Below are 27,618 nucleotides of genomic sequence, written 5' to 3'. Positions count from 1 at the left end.
ATTTGTTGCGCTGCAATTTAGTGCTACACTTAAAAGATTTAGCAGGAAGTGACGTCAATGAATAATCAGACACGCTTTTGATGGCTAACTATGTTTCGGAATATCGAAAATATTCTTTTACCCGTCCCAAATTCGGTGATCAACACAAATTTTCATTCAACCGTAAACTTTTCCGTATAAGAACACTTATTTATTTAATAAAAATTGTTATGAAGATAATAAGAACGAATTGTACATATAGCATTCATTGATTCGCTAGAGCAAACGACAATTCTTCAGAATATATATTGAATTGTATAATAAGATATAGATGTAATTCAGAATATAAATAAATAAGAATATGTTCTTATTTATTTCATTTTCTATTCTCTTCGTCTTCATGACTCATGGAGAGGTAGAATATTTTGACAATTCCAAAATGAAGCGAAATTTAAAAATTTAAAAAAGATCAATACATTTGTAAAGAAGATTCATATTAATGGATAAAATATATCTCATGCAACCTTAATATTACACTCATATATGAAAGATAATTCAGAAGTACAAGAAAGTCTCAAAAGAAATAAAAATTCGCAAACAGAGGATATAAATATATCATTTATAATATAAATGAAAGTGAATGCATTTTTTGTCATGAAATTAGAAAAATTATGTTCTAAAATCTTATTTTAACCATCAGATGTTCTAACCATCGAACTGGAAACCATTGCTACAAGGAATTAAACAGCGAATATAATAATCGTTTGCTTATATATTAGTATTTTGTTTTTTTTATTATGATTTACAGCTAGTATGGTTTTGATAAATAATTGTTTCATTTAAAGTGAATTAAGGGTTTTCTTGTATTTACTACTTTATTTATATAAATTTACTTAATTTCTACAAGTAAAACACTTATGTCGAAAGTTAGTAATAAACAAAAGATAACTCTATTTTTCTATCGATTTCTAACTGTCGCGAAAATTACCATCGTTATTCTTAAAAGAACTGGAATCACGACTCATTCTTTATTTCCAAACGAACATGGAAATATTTTAATTAAAAATGTCCTCCATCATTATTATAAGAAGATAGCATCAATTATTACTGCAGCCATTATCAAAGCGAGCAATATTCATTAAAAGAATGGCATTCTTAATGCACCTCATTTCAGGAGGATTCGAAACCTTTCTGAAATGGTTTCATTTGTAGAAGTAGAAAATTTTTACGTTTTCATTAAAAGAAGATTAACATTGGTCGTAGTGAAGTAAAAGGTTATGTACCCAGCAATTTTCCGGTTATGCCTTCTAATGTGTGTTTTAAAATCCTTGTCTTTAAATCTAATGATTTTTAAAAGTAAAACGCAACTTTTCAAAGTACGGAACTCATTATTCACAGAATAGTAAACAACTTTAATTATAGCTACTTAGGATTTTATTGAAGATTAAGACACATTTACATTCGGCGGATAAAGTTTGATGCTTTAGTAAAATAAAGACTGGGATTTTTGTCCTTTTTTAATAAATATTTACATCATAAAAAGGTTAATCACACTCAATAACGAAAATAACCAAATTACTGCCAACAACAACAAAAATAAACTTTCCAAGTTTAGTCAGAAATCAACTCAAAATTCCACCAAAATGGATTTTAACATCTTAAATGATTGCTTTCTATACCATTTTACTTGATGTAGGCTTTCATAATTTTGGAACTGCGTTGTACTTATTCAACATTAATTTTATAAATGATTTATTTTTAGCTAAATAGTGTAAGTATAATGCACGGATACCACATTAGTATTCTTACGCTTCATTATGGAGTGATACCAGGGTTATTTTGGGACTGATATAATAATTTTTAATCGCAGACAGATGATGAGGGCGACCTCTGAGCAGGTATTACCTTCTCTAAAAGCAGGAGGTTGATCCTCAACGGATTTCATGTGTACGAACCCAACTCATTCGTGGCAACGAAATTTCGTTTCCGAGGTCCAAGCTCTACCATGAAGCCAGCACGCCACTTCGAATATGGAGGAAATTAAGAAGTAGAACTTGGTTTAGATATATTTATATCCAATTTTGAAAAAATCAAGGATTATTTGGAATGAAGCTTGAAATGTTGAACCGTTGTCAAATCATGAGGACAATACATTAACCATCTGCTCCAAATTGCTTTAATCGACAAGATTGTGTCGCTAGTGAAGATTTTGAGGTTAGAAGGGCATAGCAATGACACTAATAAACTAGTGGAAGAACATAGTTCAGAATTATCGAAGGACTTATAGAGATGCATTCTGTGTCACAACAAAAAGTTGCGTAGGAGATTTGCTTAGAAGAAGATGATATAACAGTTTTAACAGAACAACAAAATTCCAGCGAAATAAAGGAGACTATTACGTCGTACATTAAGAAGCATATCTAATAAGACAGTGGATGTGAGTGTTAAAACTTCATATAAATATAATGCCGAGTTTTATTTCCACCAAATTTTAAAGCATACCTAAAGACAAATGAATTCAAACAACTTTCTTGTAAATAATAATAATAATAAAATATACTGCAAATAAAAAATAATAAATTTGTTTGATTATTTCTTTTTGGAATGAAACGCATTGTGATGTTTCACGTGGACTCCTATGGAAACAAAAATGGTTTCGGTTAACGAATGTTTCGAAAAACAAGTGAAATTCGAGAACGAATTTTGCTCTTTAAATCAGGTTCCACTGTACACCATTTTGAACACGTCATTCGAACAGCATATTGTTTGACAACGGATTATAAAACCCTCCACGCTTTTGCGCATGCGTTAGGATGGATTTAATTCGTCAAAATAGGGGTGAGAGGAAAGATGAAAGGAGGAGATGTTTACATTTAACAATGCAGTCCAAGGTCAAACGTGAATACCGAAAATGCTCTCATTGTTCCGCGTCTCACTCCTTAATGAGATGGGAGCGTCGAAATGTGCTCGTCTCAGAATCCGTTGTCAAACAGTCTTTATTGAAGGGGTTCTACAGTATGTGTTTGTAATTAAAACCAGAATCTTGTGCTGTGTCTGCATGTTAACGAAAACAGGATTTCAACAGATCCAAACCTAGAATAATTTTTGTCTCTTCGACTTCTTCAATTAAGCTCTTCTCCAAGTAATATTTACTTTTCGTCAGTTTTCCCAAGCTCATATTCCTCTTTAAACACTTTTTTTTTATCTTTCTCGAATACGAAGTGTAGAGAAAGTATAGTAATCGGCGAAAAATTCAAACTCGAGATTTTGGAGAATCTCCACGTTTTAGAATTCCCTGATTCGGAAAACGCATTTTTGGAAAATGTCCGTCCGTGCGTCTGTCTATGGCAAAGATACTAAAAAACTCTTTGATCTAGACGGATAAAATTTCGCATGCGGTCTTAATACCAAATTTGTAAATTTATATCAAGTTTTAAGCAAAATCTTCTCAGAGGATGTCTGTCTGTCCAGTTGTTCGAATGTAATTTGACACAATATTTATTAAAACGCAGAGAGCTAAATAAATAAAATTTGATACACAGAATTAGCATCCATAGTCTAGACACCTATCAAATTTTCAGCCAAATACAACGATGGATTGACCGTTTATTGGTCTATACTTTTGGAACCATGTAAACACGACGACTCAAAATCGCAATTGTTGAAATATATCAAATCTGATATATGATTTTGTGACTGCAAGTGTAGTTTTGTATCAAATTTTTATTTCAGTCGGTTGGGAAAAATGCGCCAGTAACATAAATTCGATTTTCGGATATTATTACATATGTCAGGAATTAATCGCCAAATAACTCGCCAAGGGAAAGACCATAGCTTCAATAAAATGCTAAATTTACGTTACGGGCTAATATTTCGTTACTATGCAACTTGTTTTCTAGGATAACACCTTGATTATAGAGTATGCTCTACTCCCGCTTGTTTCATAGTTGCATTATCTTGAGTATAGTTGTTATGTTGTTACTTTGCGTACTGTATGTACACTTAAACACTTTTTTTCCGTGATAAATCTTTCAATGTATATCCATTCAACTGATAGAGAATTCCAAGAGATTTCAAATTCGGAGTATTCTGGGGCAAAAAGAAAATCAAACGAATGATCAATCATCGAATGATTATAACCCTTTCACTACTGATCCGTCCCAACCGGCCGTGCAAATTTTATCCTGGGAGGTCGGTTTCTATTTCAAACGAAAGGTGCAGGATGTAAAACGAGAACATGCTTAATGATACCTTTTATCGTTTTCCACCCTGCACTCCACATCTGAAACAGAAACTGGCTACCAGAATGGAATTTGTCTGGCCAGTTGGGCCGGATCAGTAATGAAAGAGTTAAAACTCTTATGCGAGATAGTTTCGGCTCTTTTACCTGAAAGGTATGATGATCCCTCCACTGAAGAATCCGAAGTTCGTATATCCGTGACTAATAGTACATCCTAACTATAAGCTTTTGAAATTCGTCTTCTGAAAGACGGCTAATTGCCGTCCGGAACCGAGCTGCAGAAGCTAATCGTGAATAATCGCTTTTACCGAGAGGGAAATCCCATTCGATCGCAGCGTGGCAGGCCAGATAAGGCCCCCCTCTTTCATCGGATTCTCATTTCGTCGCCATTCATCTCTTCTGGGACAATGGAAAGGAATTATAAGCGAACCTGACGGCCCACCATGGTCCGGGACGATAAACCGGAAATAATTATTATTTGTCCCGCTTTTGTGTGGATCGTGGATGCGATGCAATGAATGGTTTTTCTTGATCGTTAAATGATTATGCGATGAAAGAATAGCAAATTATTATAACGATCGAAACAGGTGTTTAAGAGAAGGTGGTTAATTCGTCTGGAAACTTTTATTATAGCATTAATTATGTTCAGGATAAGATTGATATGATGACCGGAATGGTTAGTTTAAAATTCTGTTATCAAAATGGGGCATTACTTAATACTCCCTGAAGATCACGGAATAATTTGTGCTTTCTAGTTCACCCCCTTTAAAAGCATCTTGTTATGATCTACAATTATTAGCCGTGCATTCAGGTTTATGAGTCAGTAATTATTGTATTAAACATGGTTCCTATCTAATTCGTCTTTTTCTTTCTTTGGCTTATTTTCCCTTTCTTTCTTTCTTCTTTTAACATATTTTGATGTCCCGAAAGTCACAATTGCTCTGCTACTGTCCAAAGTTGGGAGAAAAATGTTTGCCATTAATGTATTAATAAACATCAAATTTTTTTATATTAATCTTTAATCAATTTACTGCACGTTTCCATCGAAGCTTAATTAGTTCGTATTTGAAACTATTCAATGAACAAAAAATTTAATTCTTTGAAATAGTAGCCGTATATGCTTATGCAACAATTAATGCAATTAATATTTTAGTTGGAAATACTTACAGTATAATAGTGATAAGATAGATTCATGTCAAAATATTTAAGCATACACATTTAAAACCTAATGGTATCATGTCAGTAAAATGTCTAAAGCGCGCAAATAAGCTTTACTTTGAAAAAATGTTTCAAAATTATCAATTTAATTTCTTCAAAATTCTTTCAAAATATCTCAGGGTCAACAACAATCCTAGAACAACCAACTTTGGCATGTAGTTACTTCTTAGGCAGGGATGGCCTTTAAGAAAATTAACTTGAACTTTAAATCAGATTTTTATTTAAAAAGTATTTGATAATTAATAATTAAATCCGATAACTTCAAAGCATATTTCGAGCAAGAGAAAGTGCATCATTTAAAAAAATTTAATTATATTTTCAGTGAACCAATTCTAATTCTGTACAATTATTTTCTTTAATTTTGACAATATCTCTTATTGTTTTAGTCACTGCGTTTTTACACATACGCATTATTTAATACATTTTTTGTCCATATCATTGCTGCTATATAAATGAAATTAATTTCTAAAATAAAATAAAGACAGATAAATCAAGATAATAACATTATCATGCTATAGTAATTCGGGCTATAAATTCTAATCATTTTTAAAAATATTTTTAGCTAGTTGATAAAAGCTCTTTAGTTAATATTAAATTTTTTAGGTTAATGTAGACATCAAAAGCTTTATCCTGCTGCAAATGTTTCGGACTAGTTTGTAATGTACTTCAATTTTTCTACTTAATTCTAATCTTCTAGAAGATGTGCCCCTCTAGATGGCCTGTTATTCTATTAAAAACATCTCAGATCCGAGTATGATAGATTAATTAATGAAAATCGTGGTTGAAAATCTTATACACATAGATAGAAATGCGTAGCCGGCGTCCTGGCATACGGGTAGCGCGTCTTCCCCGTGATCTGGGTGTCCTGGGTTCGAGTCCCGGTTCGGGCATGGTTGTTCTTCCGTTGTTCTATCTGTGAGATGTGTGAATGTACCCTCCTGTAAATAGGGGTTGTGCAAGCGAATGAGTGATGCGTGAGTCGCAAAGCCGTACTCTTGACCCTAGTTGCTGCTACTATAAAAACACGAGACGCTTCCCTACAGGCTTAAATCGTTGTCTTCGTAACAGCGGGCTTGTCCATGGCAAGTGCCATAAGAAACAACAACAACAGAAATGCGTAAGAATTTTTAAAATTAAATATTATTTTGAGTACGATTTAGATGTAAATATATAGAATTTTTATTTCTTTGCATTGCGATTTATTTTACTTATAAAGTTCATGAAAACTAGAATCAAAACTAATTACTAATACCGAATTGAAGCAAATTATGCTTCACTAACAAAAAAAGTAATACAATAAATAGAACAAAATGTTTAAAAAAATGAAAGAAAATATTAGAAATAACCTTTAATTTGGTTCGTAAAGGGAGAATACAGTGAACCAACATAAACATTATATATCCATGCTTCGGTTATTCGTATGCCGATAGATCAGTCGCTTTACAGAAAAAAATCCTCTCTAAGTTGCTTATCGACAAAATAAAAGAAATTTACAAATCCAATAATGTCGAAGATGAAAAGAGTGGGAATACTTTTAAACTCCGGCCAGTGATACAGATGGCGGTGGACGATTATATATATCTGCTGACATTCTTTGACAGCCTTCTTCCTCTTCAAGGAAATGGCAGGAGGAAGGGATGGTGTTCCTTATCGTCGACCTGGGGACAATGGAGTCATTCTTTTGGCTCACGGAAGAATTTTTTAAACTATCCGATTCCTTCACTAAGCAATATATATATATTTAAAAAAGAGACCAGGAAAAGTTTCTGAAACTAGTTTCTCATCTAATTTGTAGGATGGAAATGAACTCAAACTTTTCTTACATAATCTACTTAAATAAATATAGAAAGAGAAAGAAAAAGAACATAAAACTAAACGGTGTATTTTCTACAAAGTTATGAACGAAAGGAAATGAAACTGTGGTGAAAGTTACCATCCAGAAGAAGGGAAATAAGAAAGAAAGGAAATGAATATGAATTCATTCTTCTCGATGAAAAAAGTGAATGAATGTTCAAAGAGGAAAAAGAATAGATAATTAAGTTAAGAGAGAACTCATAAAAATGGAAATGAGAACTTCCCCTAATCTTGAGAGATTCAGAAAAAAAAACCTAAACTTTCATTTACGCGTTCTTAAAGTAACTAAAGTAAAGTAAGTAAAGATTCCAGTAACTTCCATGGGATGGATATTTCACAAACTGCTTGGAATTCACAGAAACATTTTTCCAATTTACATATTTGTGATCGGAGTTCAAAGTTTCAGAAGTTATATAAAATTGCTAAAAAAGTTTTTTTCATTCAAAACGATTTTTTTTATTTTAAAAAAATCCATTTTAATTTTCTCATTTTATTTCAATGTTTATTTGTAAATTAATTTAAATTTAAGAAACACAAATATATTAAAATACAAATCGAGGCAATTAGATAGTAATTAAAATTTTTAATATTAATCTTCGGACTGTTTGATTCCTTTCTTTAGCTATTTAATTAGATAACATATCCTGTTCGGAAATTATCATATTATATACTTTGAGTATAACCACACAATTAGAGTTGCTTTCTAGGGACGAGACCAGGACTTTTCAGATTACCCTCATAGACATTTATTTTAGGTAACTACTCATAAGTGTATATGTCCTGTAAACTTTGAACAAAGCTTGTTATTTTCTTACTATGGGGCATATTTACTTTGGCATTTAACCCATTGAACTCGAGTATTTCCTCTCAGACAACATTCAATACGGTGCATTATATCAACGTGTTATTTATTTTGTTTGTTTGTTAAAAATACCTATAGAGGAATAAAAAGAAGAGATAGAATAATAGAGGAGAAATTCAGCTTAAAACCATTATGTATATTTATTTTTTCTGAGCAATAAACAAGTCCTTGCATTAGGCGAATAATTGTATACTGAATTACTCTCCGAGGGGTTAAGTGTTAAAACTAGATTAATTTTAGCGATGTGGCCGAGAGGAGTAGGGATATAGAGTTCTCTTGTACTTGTAGCTTGCATTCGGCAAAAAGATTTAAAGATAATATTTTTGTATTTATTTGCGTTTTAAAAGTCAGAACTTGATTGAGAAGACTAGAAAATGTATATGGAGAGATAAATAAGCCGCGAGTACCATTTAATTTTACTAAACCATTGCTATCTCCTTGAAAAAAACATTAAAAGAATTAATGAATTCATATATTATTTAGTTTCATTGATGTTGAATGAAATCAATGAAAATAAATTGACGCTCATTCTTACAACATACATCAATCACTGATGTTCATCGTCGCGAATTTTATATCGCCGTCACTTATAAAAAGCAAACATAATAAACAGGAAATTATGTCATAACTCGCACGTGACAATATTCATTTAAAATATTTCCGACATATTTAACCTGGGGCCGCAGGTAATTTAATCCTTTTCACTTAGAAAAGTAATTCGATGCATAGTTATTCACCTAATGCAAGGATTAGTTTATTACTTATAAAAATAAATATATATAGTTGCTTTAACCCTTTAAAGGGCCATTTTTTTTCAAGTCATATTATGTTAAAATATTTTTAGGCTTGAAATTAGAATAAGAAAATAATAATTTGGTGCATTAATAATTAAGTAACAAATCAAGATACATCATTTTGATTGAGATAAAGAACTGAAGTCTCTAAATTTCTGTCTTTCTAAAAAAATGTGTCAGAACTTATGCCAACCTACAAATTTCATACAAAGATTGATAAATTTGGTGGGAAGCATACTTCCCACGGCCCTAGAAAGGGTTAAGCTAGATTTCCGCGAAAAATTAATCCATCTGCTTACCCCTCTATAGGTATTTTTAGCACTAAAAACTGAATAAATAAAACGTCAAAATGATGCACCGACTTGAATGATGCATGAAAGAAGATCTCCGAGTGCAAATTGCTATAAAAGTGTTTCACTGTATAGGATATACACAACATTATTATTGAAATATTACTGTTACTTTGACATCTTATCTACAGCATTATTATATTGACATCTTGTCGTCACCTAACCAAAATAATGGAGTCATAAACAGTCGGCTGAAATTCGGATTATCATTGAATGTAAGAAGGCATTTTCTTTTTAGTTCCATCTAAAATTTTGCAGGAAGATAATAATGAATAAATATGTCCCCATTTGTATTAAAAATCAAATAGAGTCTAGTATATACAAAATGTCTAGTAAATATAAATGGAGAAGCTTTATTTCAATCAACAGAAACAAAACAAAAAAGATAATTACTAAAATTTCAAATGCTTGCAACAAATATCAGAAGAACTAATTTTAAAATAAATTGATCATGGAAAAGATTATCTTTTATTTTTAAATTGCGATGTAAAAAAGTTTATACTACCTTTTCCATTCCAATTTTATTTATTTTATTTTAAAAAAAAAGGTTCATTGGAAGAATGTTTATTCAAAAAAAAAGATTTTTTTTTGTAAAAAAATTAGCAATTTTTATGTATTCCAAAATGCAACAAAAGGTTTTAAATTAAATCTTTTGACCTTCACTCATTCTTTTAAAATATGAAAAACATCAGCAGTTTTGTATTTTTGTCAGCATTTGTGTGAAAATTTATTTATTGTGTCAAATGATTTAATAAGTAAGGAATTGTATTTCACATCTTACTCAAATTTTTATATGATAATAAACAAAATCTCTTAGAATACAGTAGATACTACCTCTTATATAAGATTTCCTTATCAGTCGTTAATTTAATGAAATAAATAGAATAAATGCAAAATATTTTCGAACACGTTTTCAATGTCTTTGAAATCCCATCACGAAAGAATCTAGAATTCAAAACTTTCTAACTAATGTATCATTTCAGTCTATATTCGTTGTTCCTAAATGAGACATAAAATTGTTTATACGCGCTAAGTATTAGAAATACATTTCTCCATTAGAAAATTAAATATTAAAAAGAGGCTCAAATCGAAAATTCCACTTGGACGGAAAAATGTCTCAATTTACATGAAATGAAAAATGGTCCATTAACTTCAACCGAGACGCGAAGTCCTAGAATCATCCCATTTCATACAAGGACATTTTTCCAATTCCCTCGCTCGAGAATTATATATCGAAAATGGATGTCGCTCTACGAGGTAAGCGCAGAACATCTTTCGTAGTCGTGGATTGCTGGAGAAGAATACAAATTGGAATATAATCTTTTAGATCGCATCTCGTTACCTAGCGACCGCTAAGTGTCGTCCATCACATGCATCCACGATCAGTCCCGTTATAAGTACTCGCCCACCCCCTCCTATCGTATTACCTGAAAATTCTTTCTTTTGAGGAAGGAGAGTAGAGAAAGAAAGGAAAGGAAGGGGGAGGGGGAGGGAATTTCGAAAATCTTTTAAAATTCAGTATTTTCCTTTCATTTTTTTTCTATTGGAAATTTGGAGAATTTATAAATAAAAACATTGTTGCAAATTGTTATAAAATATTTGTAGTAAATATAATTTTCAACTGTTCTTAAAACATCAAATAAAACATCATAGCAAATTGTTATGAAATATTTGCTCTTAATTGTAATAATTATAATTTTCAACGGTCTTAAAACATCAACAAAAACATTGTTGCAAATTGTTATGAAATATTTGTAGTAAATATAATTTTCAACTGTTCTTAAAACATCAAATAAAACATCGTTGCAAATTGTTATGAAATATTTGTTTTTAATTGTAATAATTATAATTTTCAATGGTCTTAAAACATCAACAAAAACATTGTTGCAAATTGTTATGAAATATTTGTATAAATATAATTTTCAACTCTTCTTAAAACATCAAATAAGACATCGTTGCAAATTGTTATGAAATATTTGTATAAATATAATTTTCAACTGTTCTTAAAACATCAAATAAGACATCGTTGCAAATTGTTATGAAATATTTGTTTTTAATTGTAATAATTATAATTTTCAACGGTCTTAAAACATCAACAAAAACATTGTTGCAAATTGTTATGAAATATTTGTATAAATATAATTTTCAACTGTTCTTAAAACCTCAAATAAAACATCGTTGCAAATTGTTATGAAATATTTGTATAAATATAATTTTCACCTGTTCTTAAAACATCAAATAAGACATCGTTGCAAATTGTTATGAAATATTTGTTTTTAATTGTAATAATTATAATTTTCAACGGTCTTAAAACATCAACAAAAACATTGTTGCAAATTGTTATGAAATATTTGTAGTAAATATAATTTTCAACTGTTCTTAAAACATCAAATAAAACATCGTTGCAAATTGTTATGAAATATTTGTTCTTAATTGTAATAATTATAATTTTCAACGGTCTTAAAACATCAACAAAAACATTGTTGCAAATTGTTATGAAATATTTGTAGTAAATATAATTTTCAACTGTTCTTAAAAAATCGTTGCAAATTGTTATGAAATATTTGTTCTTAATTGTAATAATTATAATTTTCAACTGTCTTAAAACATCAATAAAAATATTGTTGCAAATTGTTGTGAAATATTTGTTCCAATTTGTAATAAATATAATTTTCAATTATCAAATTTTGATTCCTTTTTAATTGTACTGCAGCCACTATGAAACAATGCTGCATGAAACACTGTTTGAACTCTTAACTGGGGACGTGCGGTAGCGATGGATTTTCGGTCACCCTTATTCTATTTTTAGCTCAATTGAATGGATTGACCCTGTAGCTTCCTGTTTTGTGAACTTCAATACACGTACACTTTTTCAACCGATTTCAGCGGATGCCTTTTAAAATAATTCAGTTATTTCTTTTAGCGCAGTCTCTAAGACCGCACCCCCCTATTAGTGTCCCAATGATAAACAAGGCTTAGAAGATGGCGCTAAAACTTGGGCCCCGAAATATCATCCAGTTTACTGATCCTATTATGAAGCAGTGATCCAGATATTTTTAAATGAAGCAGAAAGTGATTTTAGTGATAAGGATAATTGTACAGAAGAGTTTTTCGATAAAAGTTCGCATTCAACTGATTCTATGTTCAAACATAATTAATTTTTCTAGTGATAATGTATTTTCAAAAATTTATAAAATATATTAATATACTAAGAGATATATATACAGAATTTATAGGTTGAATTTTATACTTGTTCTTAACCCGTATGTTTAAAATGCCCTAGAAAACCGTGTTATGAAAGTCACACAAGCCGATAAAAAAAGGGCCAATTTTACCCAATGTCAATTTTTTTTATTTTTCATATAATTGTTGAATTTTAAATTATATTGTCTTCTATATACCTTCATATACTGTAAAAATCAATATGATTGAAAAAGTAAAAAGTAATACGTTTTTTCAATAATATTATTTATTTTAACATGTAATTTCGGAGAAAGACGCATCTTCCAACGCATTTACTTTTTTCAATGATAATATATTTTGAAAAATTTCTAAAACATATCAATATACCAAGAAAAATATCTGCAAAATATATTGGCAGTTTTTCATACTAATACATTCATTAGAAAAATTTTTTGAGTGTAAATGAAATGCGGTCTCGTAGACCGCACCTCCCCAGTTAAGGGTTAAAATTGCAAAGAGTAGCTACTGTAAAATGGATTATATTCTAGCTATATATTATCTATATATATAACTAGACTATATCTGTATTTTATACAATTGGATGCCATTATCTATACGGAAAATGTTATTATTTTGCTTCGATTAAGAATCAATACAATATTTATTATTTTTATAGACAACTCGTGACTTTAAAATTGAATTATAACATCAATGAATGAATTTTGACATATAAAAAGTCATTGCTATTTTAAATTATCGTGTTTACATGCTTCTGAAAGTATAGATCAACATGCGATCAATCACTTGTTGGATTTCGCTCACACTTTTATAGGTGTCTATACTATAGATGTTAAATCCGTGTACCAAATTTTATCTATCTAGCTCTCTTCGTTATCGTGCTTACACTCAAATAGCCCGGTAGACTTTCTCTGAATAGGCTTTACTCAAAATAAGATTGAACTATACACATTTGTTATAAAGACCGTATGCCAAATTTCAACCGTCTAGCTCAAACCATTTTTGAGTTATAGACGGATAGACAGACGGCAGTTTTCCAAAAAATGAGTTTTTCAAATTCAGGAAGGTCTGAAACGTGGAAATTCTTCAAAATATCGAATTCGAATTTTTTTGACTATTATTATACTTTCTCTATACAACGTATACGAGAAAGTAATATACGAGAATTTTATACATTTATAATAGTTGAGTGGTTTGTCTTCTTATTTCGATTACGAATGGAAAAATTCAAGATACCTCATAAAACTAAGAATTTAGTGAGAAAACCAGTAGATTCTCTACCTTTTATAAATCATTGATAAGATTTGCGATTAGTGTTGAATTCACGGAGTTAACAATTCTTGTCTTTCTCTTTTATTAATTACGCTAGTCAATGCACATGTGGCGATACAATGAGATACGGATGTAAAAAAAATCTATAGAATGTCTTGATTTACTTTCATCATGGGAGGAAAAAAGAGCCAATTGAATATTGGTATGTAACCGATTGACAAAGGGAAAAAATCTAAACTCTAATGCCCTGAAAGGTGCTTTCTGGTATAACAAAGATCGCCTAACTTTATTTGAGGGTATGCGAGAAAGTTTCAGGGAGACAACTCCAGTTGGTTTATACATAATTATCGGTGAGATATATGTTTGTGATTAACTGCTTATTTTGTTTCATGAATTTTGAAGGGAATAAAAACCATCTTTACGCCTCGTAGCATGTGAATTATAATTACTTATGATTTTTAAGATAATCCGTACGTACTGATACTTAAATTATCCAAAATAATTTAACTGAATTACAAAACGAGGGATTTTTCCTTTTTTGAGATAAATTATATTAATTTAAATGATCCAAATCTATTATTCAAGAAGCATTCACTCATTGCGATAAATGCAGAAATACAGAGCACAAAAAGACAACCTTTGCACCTGGTTGACAATTAATTATATTTAATGGATAAAAAATGATTTTTAAGAGCAGTGAAACAATCAAGCCTTCTTTTGTTCAAGCAACTTCTTTTTCAAAATGCAAGGAAATATATAAAACTTCCCAGTTGTGTTGTACTGGTCCTTTCTGCGTTAGTTAATGACTGCGTGTGGAGGTACGATTCACTTCCTGTCCTCAATTACTTTAATGGACAGCATGTAACTATTCGTAAAATGAATTTCCGACGAAAAACGTTACTTTATTACCTGGGACAGAGACTGACGATGAATGAAATGCAATTCAGATCTTTTTTTTTTCTTTACATGTCAAATGAAAGTTATCTTCTGCAGTGAAAGAAGATATAAATATAATTAATTTTTTTGTACTTTACATGAATTGGATACAAGTAATTTTTGCACTTTTCGAATGTTTTCTTCTTGGCTCATGGGATATGCTGGCTAAATGTACTTGCAATTGAGCTTAAAAGGTAAAACGATGTATTCAGTTTAAACCGGTGCTCATGTTTTACGCCCACTTTTTTTTCTCATTTTACACAACTAACTTTAATTTAAAAGTTTGAAATTTCAAAATTTTATAGCGCTTTAAAGTAATGAATAAGAAAAAAAGTTGTAATAGTAATTGCTTATTAAATGTAGAGTAAGAAATAAAACAATTATTTTAATTTAACAATTAATATTTTTTTAAGTTAACCCTTTCTAGGGCCGTGGGAAGTATGCTTGTCACCAAATTTATCAATCTTTGTATGAAATTATGTAAGTTGGCATCAGTTCTGACACATTTTTTTAGAAAGACAGAAACTTAGGTGCTTCAGTTCTTTATCTCAGACAAAATGATGTATCTTGATTTGTTACTTAATTATTAATGAACCAGATTAATTAATTAATCAGATTAAATTTATCTAATAAGCTAAATGAATCCCTTTTCTTATTTAATTTCAAGCCTAAAAATATTTTAACATAATACGACTAGAAAAAAATAGCCTTTTAAAGGGTTAAGTTAAAAGAATAGCAAAGCCTTCTAATCCAGCTACTGCATAGCTGAAGTTGGGACCTAGAGGAAATCAAAGAAGTCATTACACGTTGGAAATGTCACAGGAAAAGGCAGATGAAATTAAAATTTTGAAAATATCTTCATTGAATGACGATGTGTGTAAATAATTTTACCATCCTTTAATCATATTTTTGTATTTGCAAATTAATACGCGATAAAATTTAGCCAAAAATAAGCCTTTTCATCCCTATAAAATCAATTATGAGCGGACATCTTCAAGGTAATGTGTTATTGATAATTAACCCTCTTCATTTGCTTTTTCTTCCAAAATTTGAGAAATCTATAATTTTGGTGTAAAGGCCCCATACCAAACTTCCTGCCCATAATTTTAGAATTTTTGAGCTATTATTTTCATTTATTGACAAAGTTATAGTTTCTTTTTTTTGCATTGGGGTTGTCCCTGGAAAATGTAAGAATTTATTTAATCGCCAAGGTCACGATTACAATAATTTTGTATTTGACAAGAAACAGAGAAGGAAAAATGATTATTCATTTTTACTTTTTAAGAATATGGTGGCAAATATTTCCCTTTTTTTCCCTAGTTTTCCGACCTTTAATGTCATTCGTTTTCCTATGTTCAGTAAATGCATATCGCCTCGATTTATTCTCTTAAAAAGAACTAAGATTTTTTCGATAGCGCTTAAATATGAATATTTTATATATATCTAACAAAATCTAAATATATATGAATTTCATTTTGTTAGATCAACAGAAAAAGTATTAGATGTCTTCCTTATTGATCTATTAGAATGTTTTAAATAATGTTTAACATTTATTTCAAAATATAAAATATATACCTGCATTGGTTGAGGGCTGAAATCTGAGAATCATTAATGAATAATTTGATGCAAAATTATAACAATTTTTCAGTTATTTGTAGAAAACTTGTTATAGAAGATTTTATTCTTATTTATTCTTATTATAGTATTAGGTGTCGTTAATTGCAAGGATCAAACATCTGTTTCCTAACTACAACTTTACAAATTTCGTATCTCAAGGGTAGTTCACTTATGATTCTAAAAACAATTCTGACTTTAAATTCAAAACATTATAACATGTTAATATTTTAGACAAATCATCCACATGCGCATTATTTTACAGATTTACTCTTAACTATCACAGCGATGAAGCGTATACAAAAACACATTTGATGTCGTTGCATATAAACGCAGTAATAACTAAACAAAAGAAATATTTTTGTAAAAATTAAATAAATAATAAATAAAATAAATATGCTTTAAATATTTTGAAAAATTGATAAAAATTAGATAAAAAATGCTTTTTGCTCTGTTTGTCTGTATACATAATAAAAAAGCCTTAATCTAGCCATATAAAATTTGGTGTGTGGTCTTTATACCAAGTTTATAAATTTCAGTCCAATTTTGAATGAAATCCACCGAGAAGAAATATATTGGCATGGCTAACAGAGTACATTTACAAAACGCAAATACCTAAATAGATAAAATTTGGTACATAATTTTTACCATCTAAAGTACAGATACATATCATATTTTGAACCAAATCTGTTGAAATATGTCTATTCGTATACGTGTAAACATAAATGAAAAATGCAATGGCTTTGATAAATGAAATTTGCAGTGTGGCTTTTTGATAGCAATTGAAACTCTATTATAATTTTTGCTTTCATTCATTCTGATAAAAGACGTCCATAATATATTATAGATTTTCTAGTACTTGTGTATTAACAGTATACCAGCAATTTTTTTTTGCCAAACATCGAAGCTATATTCACGTTTAAGCCCGATATTTTGTAGCTATTATTCACAAATTCCATGTAATTCATGCCCAAATACTGGTTTTCTTTTCTAAATCAGGAAACTCATTACTTTCAAGAGATGGGTTTTGAAAATAAATATCATAACATTCATGCCTTCTCCAAAGACCTGGAGTTTTATTTGGGGGAGGGGGGTCAAAATCTTGAATAAAAAGATTAAATCCGTATACTTTGAAATTAAATTTATATAATAGTGAGTGGCAGATTAGATATATGATAATGCTTAATCTTGCAGACAAACAGGTTAGAAATATTTCTAAAATTAATTCTGTTTAAGAGGATTTACATTTTCAAATTCTTAATGAGTTCGATCGTGCCTTTATCTCTTAACTTTTAACCATTCATCTTTCAACATATTATTCTTTTCAGCAAACAAAATTAATCAATGAGTTAAGTATCTGAAATTAGTACCGGAATGAGTACAGATTAAAGTAAAGGGATTAATTTAAACTTTGAATAATAAATAGAGTGGGAAATGTTAAGCATTGTATTTGAAACTAATTTAAAATAAATTATTCATTTCAGGCACTGGAAGCTTAAGAAAAGAACATCTGATCAACATAAGAAAAAAATACTTTTAATTAACCTACTTTCTGAGAAATAAATTTTTATTCAGTTAATAGAATAAGTATCATCATCGTCACATTTCGAAAATAATTTTTAAAAATATAACAAATTTACAGAAAAATCCATTGACGTTTAAAATCAATTGAAAATTTTATATTTGCTTGTGAAAACGATTTTTTTTCGTCTCAAAAACAGAAACAAAAATAAAAAAGATTCGGACCTCTAATTCGAAACATCGAAGCTTGATAATGTTTAAAGTTTGATTTGTGTGGCCTTGTATTATTTTTTAAATACTTTTATTTATCGCAACTACAATATATACAAAAATGTATTTAATATCATAGCAACATATGTGTAGAATAGATGAAAAGTATTGCATCAAAATACATTTAGAAACATTATACATATTATGAAATATAATATTTATAATAACAGATAATAATATTTAAATATAAGAATCTATTAGAGAAATATTTTACAAAAATAAGATTAGTAGCAAAGTATTAAAATTCTAACTTTTGGAATTTTTAATTTTGGAATAATTAATTTCAAAATGATATTTTTGCAATAATATTCTTCAAAGTTAATGAAGAAAACCGTCAAAATTTCGGTTAATCTTTAATTAAAAACCTTATTAGAATTTTAAGAACTATTTCATAGTAAGGACTTAATCAAGTTCAAACTTTGATAATTCTTAATCCAAAGGTTTATCTTGCAGAACGTTTTGAACTATTTTTTCATTATGAATGGTACCTGATACTTCCGTAAATTTATAGATAGTATCATGTTATAGACATAATTGTGTTAAAATATAATTATATTTGTCAGATATATAACTTCGAAACACCAACCGAGATTATTTAGTTAAATTTCTTGTTTGCAAATGTTAATTTTAAAAAAGTAAGTTCTAATGCATTTTGTATTTGTCAGCTATAATGAATTTTAAATCTGGTATGCGTTTTTACTTGTATTTATTGTGGTATATTTTATTAAAAATTAAATTATTTTGTGTAATGTTTCTTTAAATCTATAGTTGTTTAAAGTTGTCTAAATTCTTTTTTAGTTGATAAAGTACACATTTTTGTTTTGTTTAATATTTGAGTAATTTTTTTATTCGTTATCAAAATAACATTCTTCCATTGAAGTATTTAATGTAGAATTGCTATGACATGGTTAGATCATTATTAAACGAAACTACGCCTATGCATCACATTAAAAATTTATCAAGGCATACTTAAGTTCGAGAAAGAAGCAGTCAAGAAACAAATTTCTTTAAAAAATACTCTTTGATAATTCCAAGTAATACTTTAAATAAATGAGATGGTATTTAAATCATTGTTTTGTTATGTTTTTCAGTAGCTAGAAAATAAAAATCTTAATGAAATACTTTTAAAAGTAAAACAAAAATAAACAAATTTTAAGGAAAAAGAATAACTTTTTATGGAAAAAAAAGATTTCAGAATTTTTCGAAGTCTTTATTTGATTACAAACTATTTAAAATAAAAACAAAATATTCTTTTGTTTTAATTCTTTCAAGCTTAGAGAAAAGTTTCAATGATTTAAATCTTTTTTCTGTTTAACTTACCTGGCATTTTTTTTCTAAGTTTTTACTTTCTTGTATGCGAAAACAAATCGCGAATAAGAAAGTACATAAAAATAAAGTATTGCTATTGTAAAAACATTCAACTTCGAGATTTGAATAAATCTGTATATTTCCAAATTCTACGAGTTCGAAATATTGTATTTTGGCGTTACATTCACTCACGAAAGAAAGTATAGATCCTATATTTGAAATCATAAGATCAATATTTCTGAAATTTAGAATTTATAATATATTTTTTATACCACGCAAAAATTATTTTGGAGAATGTCATTTATTTTATTGAACAACAACATTAATAATAGCTAGCCATTAATACAGTCCTTATTTCTTTTAATTTTAAAATGAATTTTTTTAGCATCAACATTTATATCACAATTGTATACATGTCGTAGATATATAACAAGTTATCTAAGTATATTATATATCACAATTATATAATATTAGTTGTATATAATATGCATATAATAAAATTTATCTAAGAGTTTGCAATATCATAGGCTTTTCAAAGGATTACACTTGATAGTTTATGCGTTTCTAATATTTTGAAGAAATTTTTGAAATTTTCACGCTAAATTCCGCAAATTGAGCGTTTAGATTTCAATTGAATCAACGGTAATCATGTGGAATGAACTAGCCAAAGACCTGAGTAATTTACATATGAAACTTTATAAAGTTAAACTTTAACAGCAAATTAAAAAAAAAAAAAATGGCGAACGAATTTCTGCAGCAAGGCAAGAAAATCACCGAAAAGCCGATGGAAGAATATGAATAAAAAAATCCAAGAACAGATATTAACGAAATAAAAAAAAAAGTGAATGGTTGTATGAAAAGTAAAAGAAAATCCACAAATTTGCAAGCCCAAATCCGATATGATGTAGACAACAAAATTATAAAATCATGCATTCTTAAGATAATACAAAATGTTTCGCGAAATGCTCAGAAGTGTGGCAAGAAAACTGAACTGGCAAGAAAAAGAATCCTAGAAAAGATGACTTTTCAAGAGAGAGAGAGAGAGAGACTGAAATTAAAACAAACATTTAATACAAACTCTCTTGCGGAATAGCAGCCATTGAAAAAAATCAAATTTGCCATTTAAAACCTAATGAATTTAATACTGTGAATGCAATTTTTATAAGACCAGAGATTCTGAGATAATCTATTGATTTCTGAACTGATTTCATACATTATACTCTAATTAATTAATTACTCTTGTAATTTAAATAATTTGATATAATTTTTCCGGGTCATTTGGTAATGCTGTACATGCCTTTTGCATAAAAGTATATAATATTTGGTATCTAAATCTGCATTCATGTCAAAATCACAATTAATTATTTAAAATACAAATCTTGATAAGTATAATTATTTTAGGAATCCTTCCCATTTTTATATGAATGAATGTAACAAATAACAAAAAATGTGGCATCTATTTAAGAATTACAATGAATTCGTGAATCAAGGAATCACGTTTCTTCCTTTCTCAATACAGCATTATATGCATAATTTTTCAATAAGAAATATTTACTATAGTCATTGGTATAACTAAATTCTATCGCCGTTATGTAATGTCTTAGATACAACAGCATCGAAAACTTTTTTTGGGGTGAATGTATGAATTAATACACATAAATATTGTAGCTTACACATATATAATTTGGTACAATTCTTCAATAACATATTTTTCATATAATAAAATTCTTACAGGTAGAATTTGAATCACTTCAATTTTCAAGAAACCCCAGTTTTAAACGAAAAATATAAAGATAAAATTCCTGATAACAATACTCTGTTCTGAGAAAAGGGATTTTATGTTCCCGGATATGTATTCTAAAGGATTCATTAATATTTTGATGCAAAACATTTTGAATATTATGACATTAAAATTTATAAACCATATTACCCAGCATCCATCTATATAAAGATTTAATAACATTATGCATTTTAAAGTAACGATTAATTGTCTAACTGCAAATCTTAATTTTATTTTTTCTTTTCTTAATGTTTCTAAAAATTTCCATTGAATGCCATGTGTTTGAATTAAAAGTGTAACTCTTCCGTAGTATCCAGAAAGCATAATAAAATCGAGAGCTTTTTCATTTTTAGTGCATCAAAACATCTGCTCTTGAAAATCGTAATAAAGCTATTAAATATTTATATTCAATTCAAATCAAACAAGGCCAAAAATCCTTTCATATCCCGTTTAAAAGTTGAATATGCAGTTTGACTATAGAAGAGGAACTCACGATTCAATTTTCAACTTTTTCGTAAATTATAATTAAATGGGGAAAAAACAACAAAAAAAAACAAGAAATTTAATTTAACTTCATTTTTTTAAAGAATTTTTTTGAAAACATTTATACCTTAGAATTTTACTTTATTCAGTTATTTGTACGTAATATTTACAAAGAAATGTATGTACTCGTGCTCTGGATGTTAAAGTGGGAAGAATTTGAGCAAATATGGAAAGTGAAAATGTGCACCTAGAGCTGATTTTTTTTTTGAAATATTAATAATTTGACGATATTTTAAGAGTTTTCCCACTATATCTTCCTAAAATATCATTGTGCTAAAAATTTTACGTCATTTTAAGTTTTAAAAAATCTTCTTTCTGGTGAGAATAATTTAATTGTCACGCAATTTATTCTGAATTTGACAGGATTTAAAAATATTTTTTGCATACTTTTCAACAATGACCTTTATTGTTACCTCAAATATTTAATCGTTTGATTCTCTAACATTTTTTGAAAAATGAAGGAAGAAAAATTGTTAACTTTCTGACAGTTAACATGGGAAATCAGAAAGGGAAATACAGTTTAAAAACATAATCATAAATTATCGCAATAGTTCTATTTTTGATGGCATTATAACATCCTGAAACTTGAATCCATCAGAGAGGTTCGTGCGTGCAAAACAGAAATAAGGGTTATTAAAATATCATAGCTTTAAAGTCTATCACCATTAGATGCTTAATAAATATTGTTAAGGAAATCAGGAAAACCAATGCAAAAGAGTGAATTGGGATTAAACAAGATTAATATTTCAAGCAAGCCATTTAATCACTAAGGGAATCTGGTCTGTAATAAATCACAATCCAGCAAAACATATTTTTTTATCATATTATAAAGTTGATTTTATTTATTTTAAACCTTTAATTTCGGAAACGAGTAGTTTCAAATTAGTTGTTCTGACGAATGTGAGAGAACTTCTACTTGTACAATTCTTGAAATGGAAGGTATGATAGATGTAAGCGGTCTATCTTCTAATCGTCAGCAAAAGTAGAATAGCTAATAATAAACCAATTAAACATTTATTGTAAGCATTAATTGGATTTTGGTTAATTTCAAAGAAGGAAAAAGAAGTGATTGTTTAAAATAAGAAATTGATTTTAATATCTTTATAAACAAATACATGCCGTTTCCATTATTTTCAAATTTTGTTTTAAGAGGATCCATTTACTGAAAATATTTGAAGTTCGAATACATTTTATCAATGTATTTTCTAGGACTTAATATAAAGCAACAGTCAAAATATTGGTCGTTTTCCTGATACTTCATATATGTAATTTTTTTACTTTTCCCCTGAATACTTTATAAAGAATCTATCCAATTAATACAAATACAAAAATATTAAACCTAAGATATAGTTAACTGATATAGATAACTACTCTGACAATTGGATGCGTTAAAACTGTTCATATCGTATCGTTAGGAAATAAGATATTTGAACATTTATTACTTCGTACACTAGAAAGTAAAAATGTATACTCCAGTTTCTTGAGTATTTGCTGATTCATTGCAAATCCTTCCAAATCCTTTTCAAAAGTAAAAACTGGATACCAAATGCATGATTTGTTTGATTCTTCATATTTAGAAAAACGTTACCGACCATTAAACAATCGCATTTATTATAGAAAAAAGTAATCTGTAAAATATCTATTTTTAGCTACTTATAATTTATAATTACAAAAATAATCATAAGTGTACTGTTCACAATTTATCCTTTTGATTAACAGCTTGAAGTATTACTTACAATTGTATAATTATTTTTATTATGTCGATGCATATTTAATCAAGTAACAAATTTGAATCTGCTTCTAACAAAGTATTTTTCTGCGACTCAAACAAAAAATAAATTAGTCTAAAACTGAAGAACATGAATTTAATTTTAAGGGAAATAAGCCATGAAATGATTTTTAGAATTTCATCAATTTTATTAGCAGAATGTAATGTTGATGTATTAGTTATGGTTTATACCATATGGTCAAATTTTCTCACTATTTAACCAGTTGACGAGTAACCAGTAACGAATTCTCACTATTAAACCAGTGACAAAATGTTGTACTCATCACGGAAAAAGTACAACATTTTGAATTATGGCGAGTTTATTCGTCATGAGTAATAACAATTTAAATACGCATTTAGATTAAAGACACAATTTAGATAAAACTGTTTAAATAATTTTGATTAAACAAGTCGAAGCAGTCAACTGGTTAAAACAAGACAACAAACTAAAGAAAGTAGAAAATAACTAGTTTAAACATAAAACGCTTTTAGTTAATTAAAATTTAATTAAAAAATGTAATTGTAATGCCGTCATTTGTGATAATTTTTTCAGATCAGAAAAGCCTTTGATCCTCTATGAATTTAATTGAAAGTATATTAAATATGATATGTATGCAAAGAATTATTTTCCTTTACAAATCAGTGATAAATAAACTGCTCATATATCTGAAAACAATGAATTCCACAAAGAGATACAATGTTAAATTCTACTTAACAAAAAATTCAACCACGTAGAAATTACTTTGTTATAATTCTAAACCATATTTTTTGTAGACATTTTACTAAAAAAAAAGAGAGAATTGATATAACATTTACTAATATTACAAGAAAAAATAAAAACTTAAATAGTTAAATAAAAATTTAAGCCTTTTTTTCTCTCGATCTAATGAGTATTAATAAGTTATAGCTTTATGTCTATCAGTAAATTAACAAATTAATCAAATGAATGTCAAAATTTCATAAATTTTAGAAGCAATTATTCATGATTGCAAATGAAGCTATTATCATCAAAACGTTGATTTTTAATTAAACGTAATATTTATACACAGATAAAAATGGAATTAAAAATTTCTCAAACTTAGACAAAGAAACAACAACAAAAAAAAAATATTATATTTATCAATATTCGAGTCTAATTACCTATATCGGAAAGGCTATTTGTCATTTGGCCATTTTTGCTTCAATCAAGTCTAAATGCATAATAATATTTACCTCAGCAGTTGCAAATATTACCTACATCAGAAGATTTATTACCTTGATTTAAAATTATTTGGAGTTTGTATGAAAGTAAATGAAAATTACTTACCGCCAGCAGATGTCCTACCACATACGAAAACCCAATTGATAACGACTTGCAGCCCATCTCAGTTCTCTGAGGATCCATGTTAGATAGCACCGTGATAACCACTACAACAGAAGCCATGAACTCTATGCCGAACGCTTCAGAAGCTGCCACGCCATCCGCCGGCTCGGTGGCCCCTAGGCCAGCGCTCAGTCTTTGACCCTGAGGTGTCAGACCATACAGAATTCCAGCCCCAGCAAGACCACCCAGACACTGGGCCAGCACGTACGCAGCACTCCTGGCCAAACTGATGTGCCTGGTCACAAGCAGGGCCACTGTCACAGCCGGGTTCATGTGACCACCGCTCACCTGGCCTACACACTGGACCAAAGTGGCCACACCGAGTCCAAAAGCCAGGGCCACTCTCAGTTCGACGGCCGAGGCAGTCATCTGGTCAGAAGGAGGTGCCTTCCATCGCAAGCAGGACCCACAACCCAACACTGTGAGTAACAGAGTAGCCAAGAATTCTGTCCGTACAGCCTTCCAGAAATGCTGGTCTGTAAGTTCTTCTTTGAGGGTGAGGTCCTGCGGGAGACTTTCCATATAACGCCGCATGGTCTCGACCGGAGAGTAGACGTTGTTTGGGTTGGTCAGTTTGCCTGTCTCGGGGATGGAGTAGAGATCAGTGGAGCTGGCCATAGCGGCCGGCCGCCGTCTGTAAACAGAAGCTGCAGCGGCGATTCGGGTGTTCCGTGCTAGGTGGAATCCTGGAGCCTTTTGCGACGTGGATCCAGGATTTCTCCGGGAGCTGCCGTTTCCCCGGTTGGCGGGGAAAAATTCTCACTTTTCCCCCCGCGTCGCTATTAAAAGTACCTACGCCGAAAAACAGACTTGTTGAAGTGGTTTGGATTTCGTAGGTGGTAAACGAGATTACATGGGATTAGGATACTATACAATTTACACAGATTTGTTGATAAATATTTAAAGAATGGAGCATTTATGATAAAAATTTTCAGGCATTAAAATATAAACATACAAATTCAAGACATGTAACTTAAAAATTGATAAAATTTAAAATTTTACTTTTTGAATAGATAGTTAAGTTAGATTTAAAATAAAAATATTCAGAAATACGCAAAATCTGAAAGCTTTAAAGAGTATTTTTTGAAAAATAATCCTTAAATCAGTTGTATCTGCTATTGAATTAAAAATTATATTATGGTATAAATTATATTAAATAAGACTTTTGCTTTAATACTTATTTACTAGAAAGAAAATTTTTGTAGTTTATAATTTTTTTTCTTTAATTTTTACATTCTTGAATCTGAAATAAATTTTTTCAGATTAACTTTTCACATATCACAAAAAATTTCAATTAATTGATTAGCAGGAAAAATGAACGACTTGTTAAATTAAAAAAAGAAATGTAACAATGCCATTTCATATGCGTTCGAAGCATTCCTTCCATTTCCTTATTAGTACCGATTTATCGGATTTAATTATGGAGTGCAATTGCATTAATCAATTTTTTCAAATGCTCTGTTTTAAAATTAAAGTAAAATTTTTCTGTAATATTCTAATTCCATTTTACCAAGTACATTTTTTTCTATTAAAATTGTGTCTGCATCTTTATATTCTATTCATGCTATTAAAGTAACTTTCGTTAGATGAAATGGAATAGTGTTTTTTTTTTTCGAGTAATTATAAAAATATTTATTTTACTTAAAAATAATGCCAGCAAGTTTAATTATTTTATGCGTTTTTGTTAAAGAAAAGAGCAACTTTTCGCTCATTACGTGGCTGAAGTATAAAAGACTTCTTTGTTTTTAGTCATGAATTCAATGTTTTGAACTCATGATTTTTCTTTTTACCAAGGAAGTTTTTTTTAAGCTAGTCTCCTTTTCTTTTACTTTTGACTTTTTTTTTATGATATATTGTTATTTTTGATGCCTCATGCAAAAACAGGTTCAATTATTTCCATTTTCATTTATTTTAATAAATATTTTCATAGAAAAATATTTACAATCATAGTTGTTATTGATATATATTTGTTTGTTATTCTATCGAAATATTTGTTGTTTGTTATCCATATATGTCGATATATTTTTTTTTGTTTGGTATCGATATATATATTTTGTCTGTATTCGATATATATCGATATATATTTTGTTATCGATATATATTTTTGATGGTTATTGATATATATCTGTTTGTTATCGATATATATCGATATATTTGTTGTTTGTTACCGATATATATCGATGTTCATTTGTTTGTTGTTTTAGATATATTTACGCTCGTTCACATTATTCATGAATTTATTTAAGCACTTTTATCTCATTATTCAAATATATTTATATTTTTAAAACCAAAAAAAATTAGAAGTTAATGCAATTATAAATTTTATATAATTATAAAAAGTGAATAAAATGGAAATAATGCAAAAATTTGTAAAAAAATTTTATGATGATTTCCATCTAAAGTTCAAAATATTGGTAATTACGAAGCAACCCTTATCTATGTAACTATTATTCGATGCAAATTCTTTTTTCTTTTTGTTTTATGTGTTATTTAAAAGGTCGCAAGGAATGTTTCCTTCATAATTAATATACACATTGTAGCTCGGTTTTTTAGAAAAGTTAGTAGGAAAAGAAGGATTTTTATTTTGATCACATCACCTTTTATTTTAGTTTACCACGTAATATGTGAATGAAGTAGTGCACTTACAACAAAACACCTACCTATATCAAATACATATCTTTGACCTTGTTGTGGAAATAATAATAAGATTTAGACAATATTTTAAAAAAGACACCCTACTTTTTA

The 27,618-nt window shown here is 29.0% G+C and overlaps 1 protein-coding gene across 1 annotated transcript in view; it reads right to left on the bottom strand.

The window, feature by feature from the left end:
• Positions 1 to 25,562, bottom strand: part of LOC129966913 (lens fiber major intrinsic protein-like) — a 50,619-nt gene extending 25,057 nt beyond the window's left edge. The window contains exon 1 of the mRNA XM_056081528.1: positions 24,817 to 25,562. Coding sequence (XP_055937503.1) covers positions 24,817 to 25,491 — 675 coding nt within the window. The 5' untranslated portion in view covers positions 25,492 to 25,562. The remainder of the gene's footprint in view (positions 1 to 24,816) is intronic.
• Between the last annotated feature and the right edge of the window lie 2,056 nt (positions 25,563 to 27,618).

Source organism: Argiope bruennichi, chromosome 4 (genome assembly GCF_947563725.1).
Source record: "Argiope bruennichi chromosome 4, qqArgBrue1.1, whole genome shotgun sequence".
NCBI classification, from domain to species: Eukaryota; Metazoa; Arthropoda; class Arachnida; order Araneae; family Araneidae; genus Argiope; species Argiope bruennichi.
This window is presented reverse-complemented; position numbering and strand designations above follow the sequence as displayed.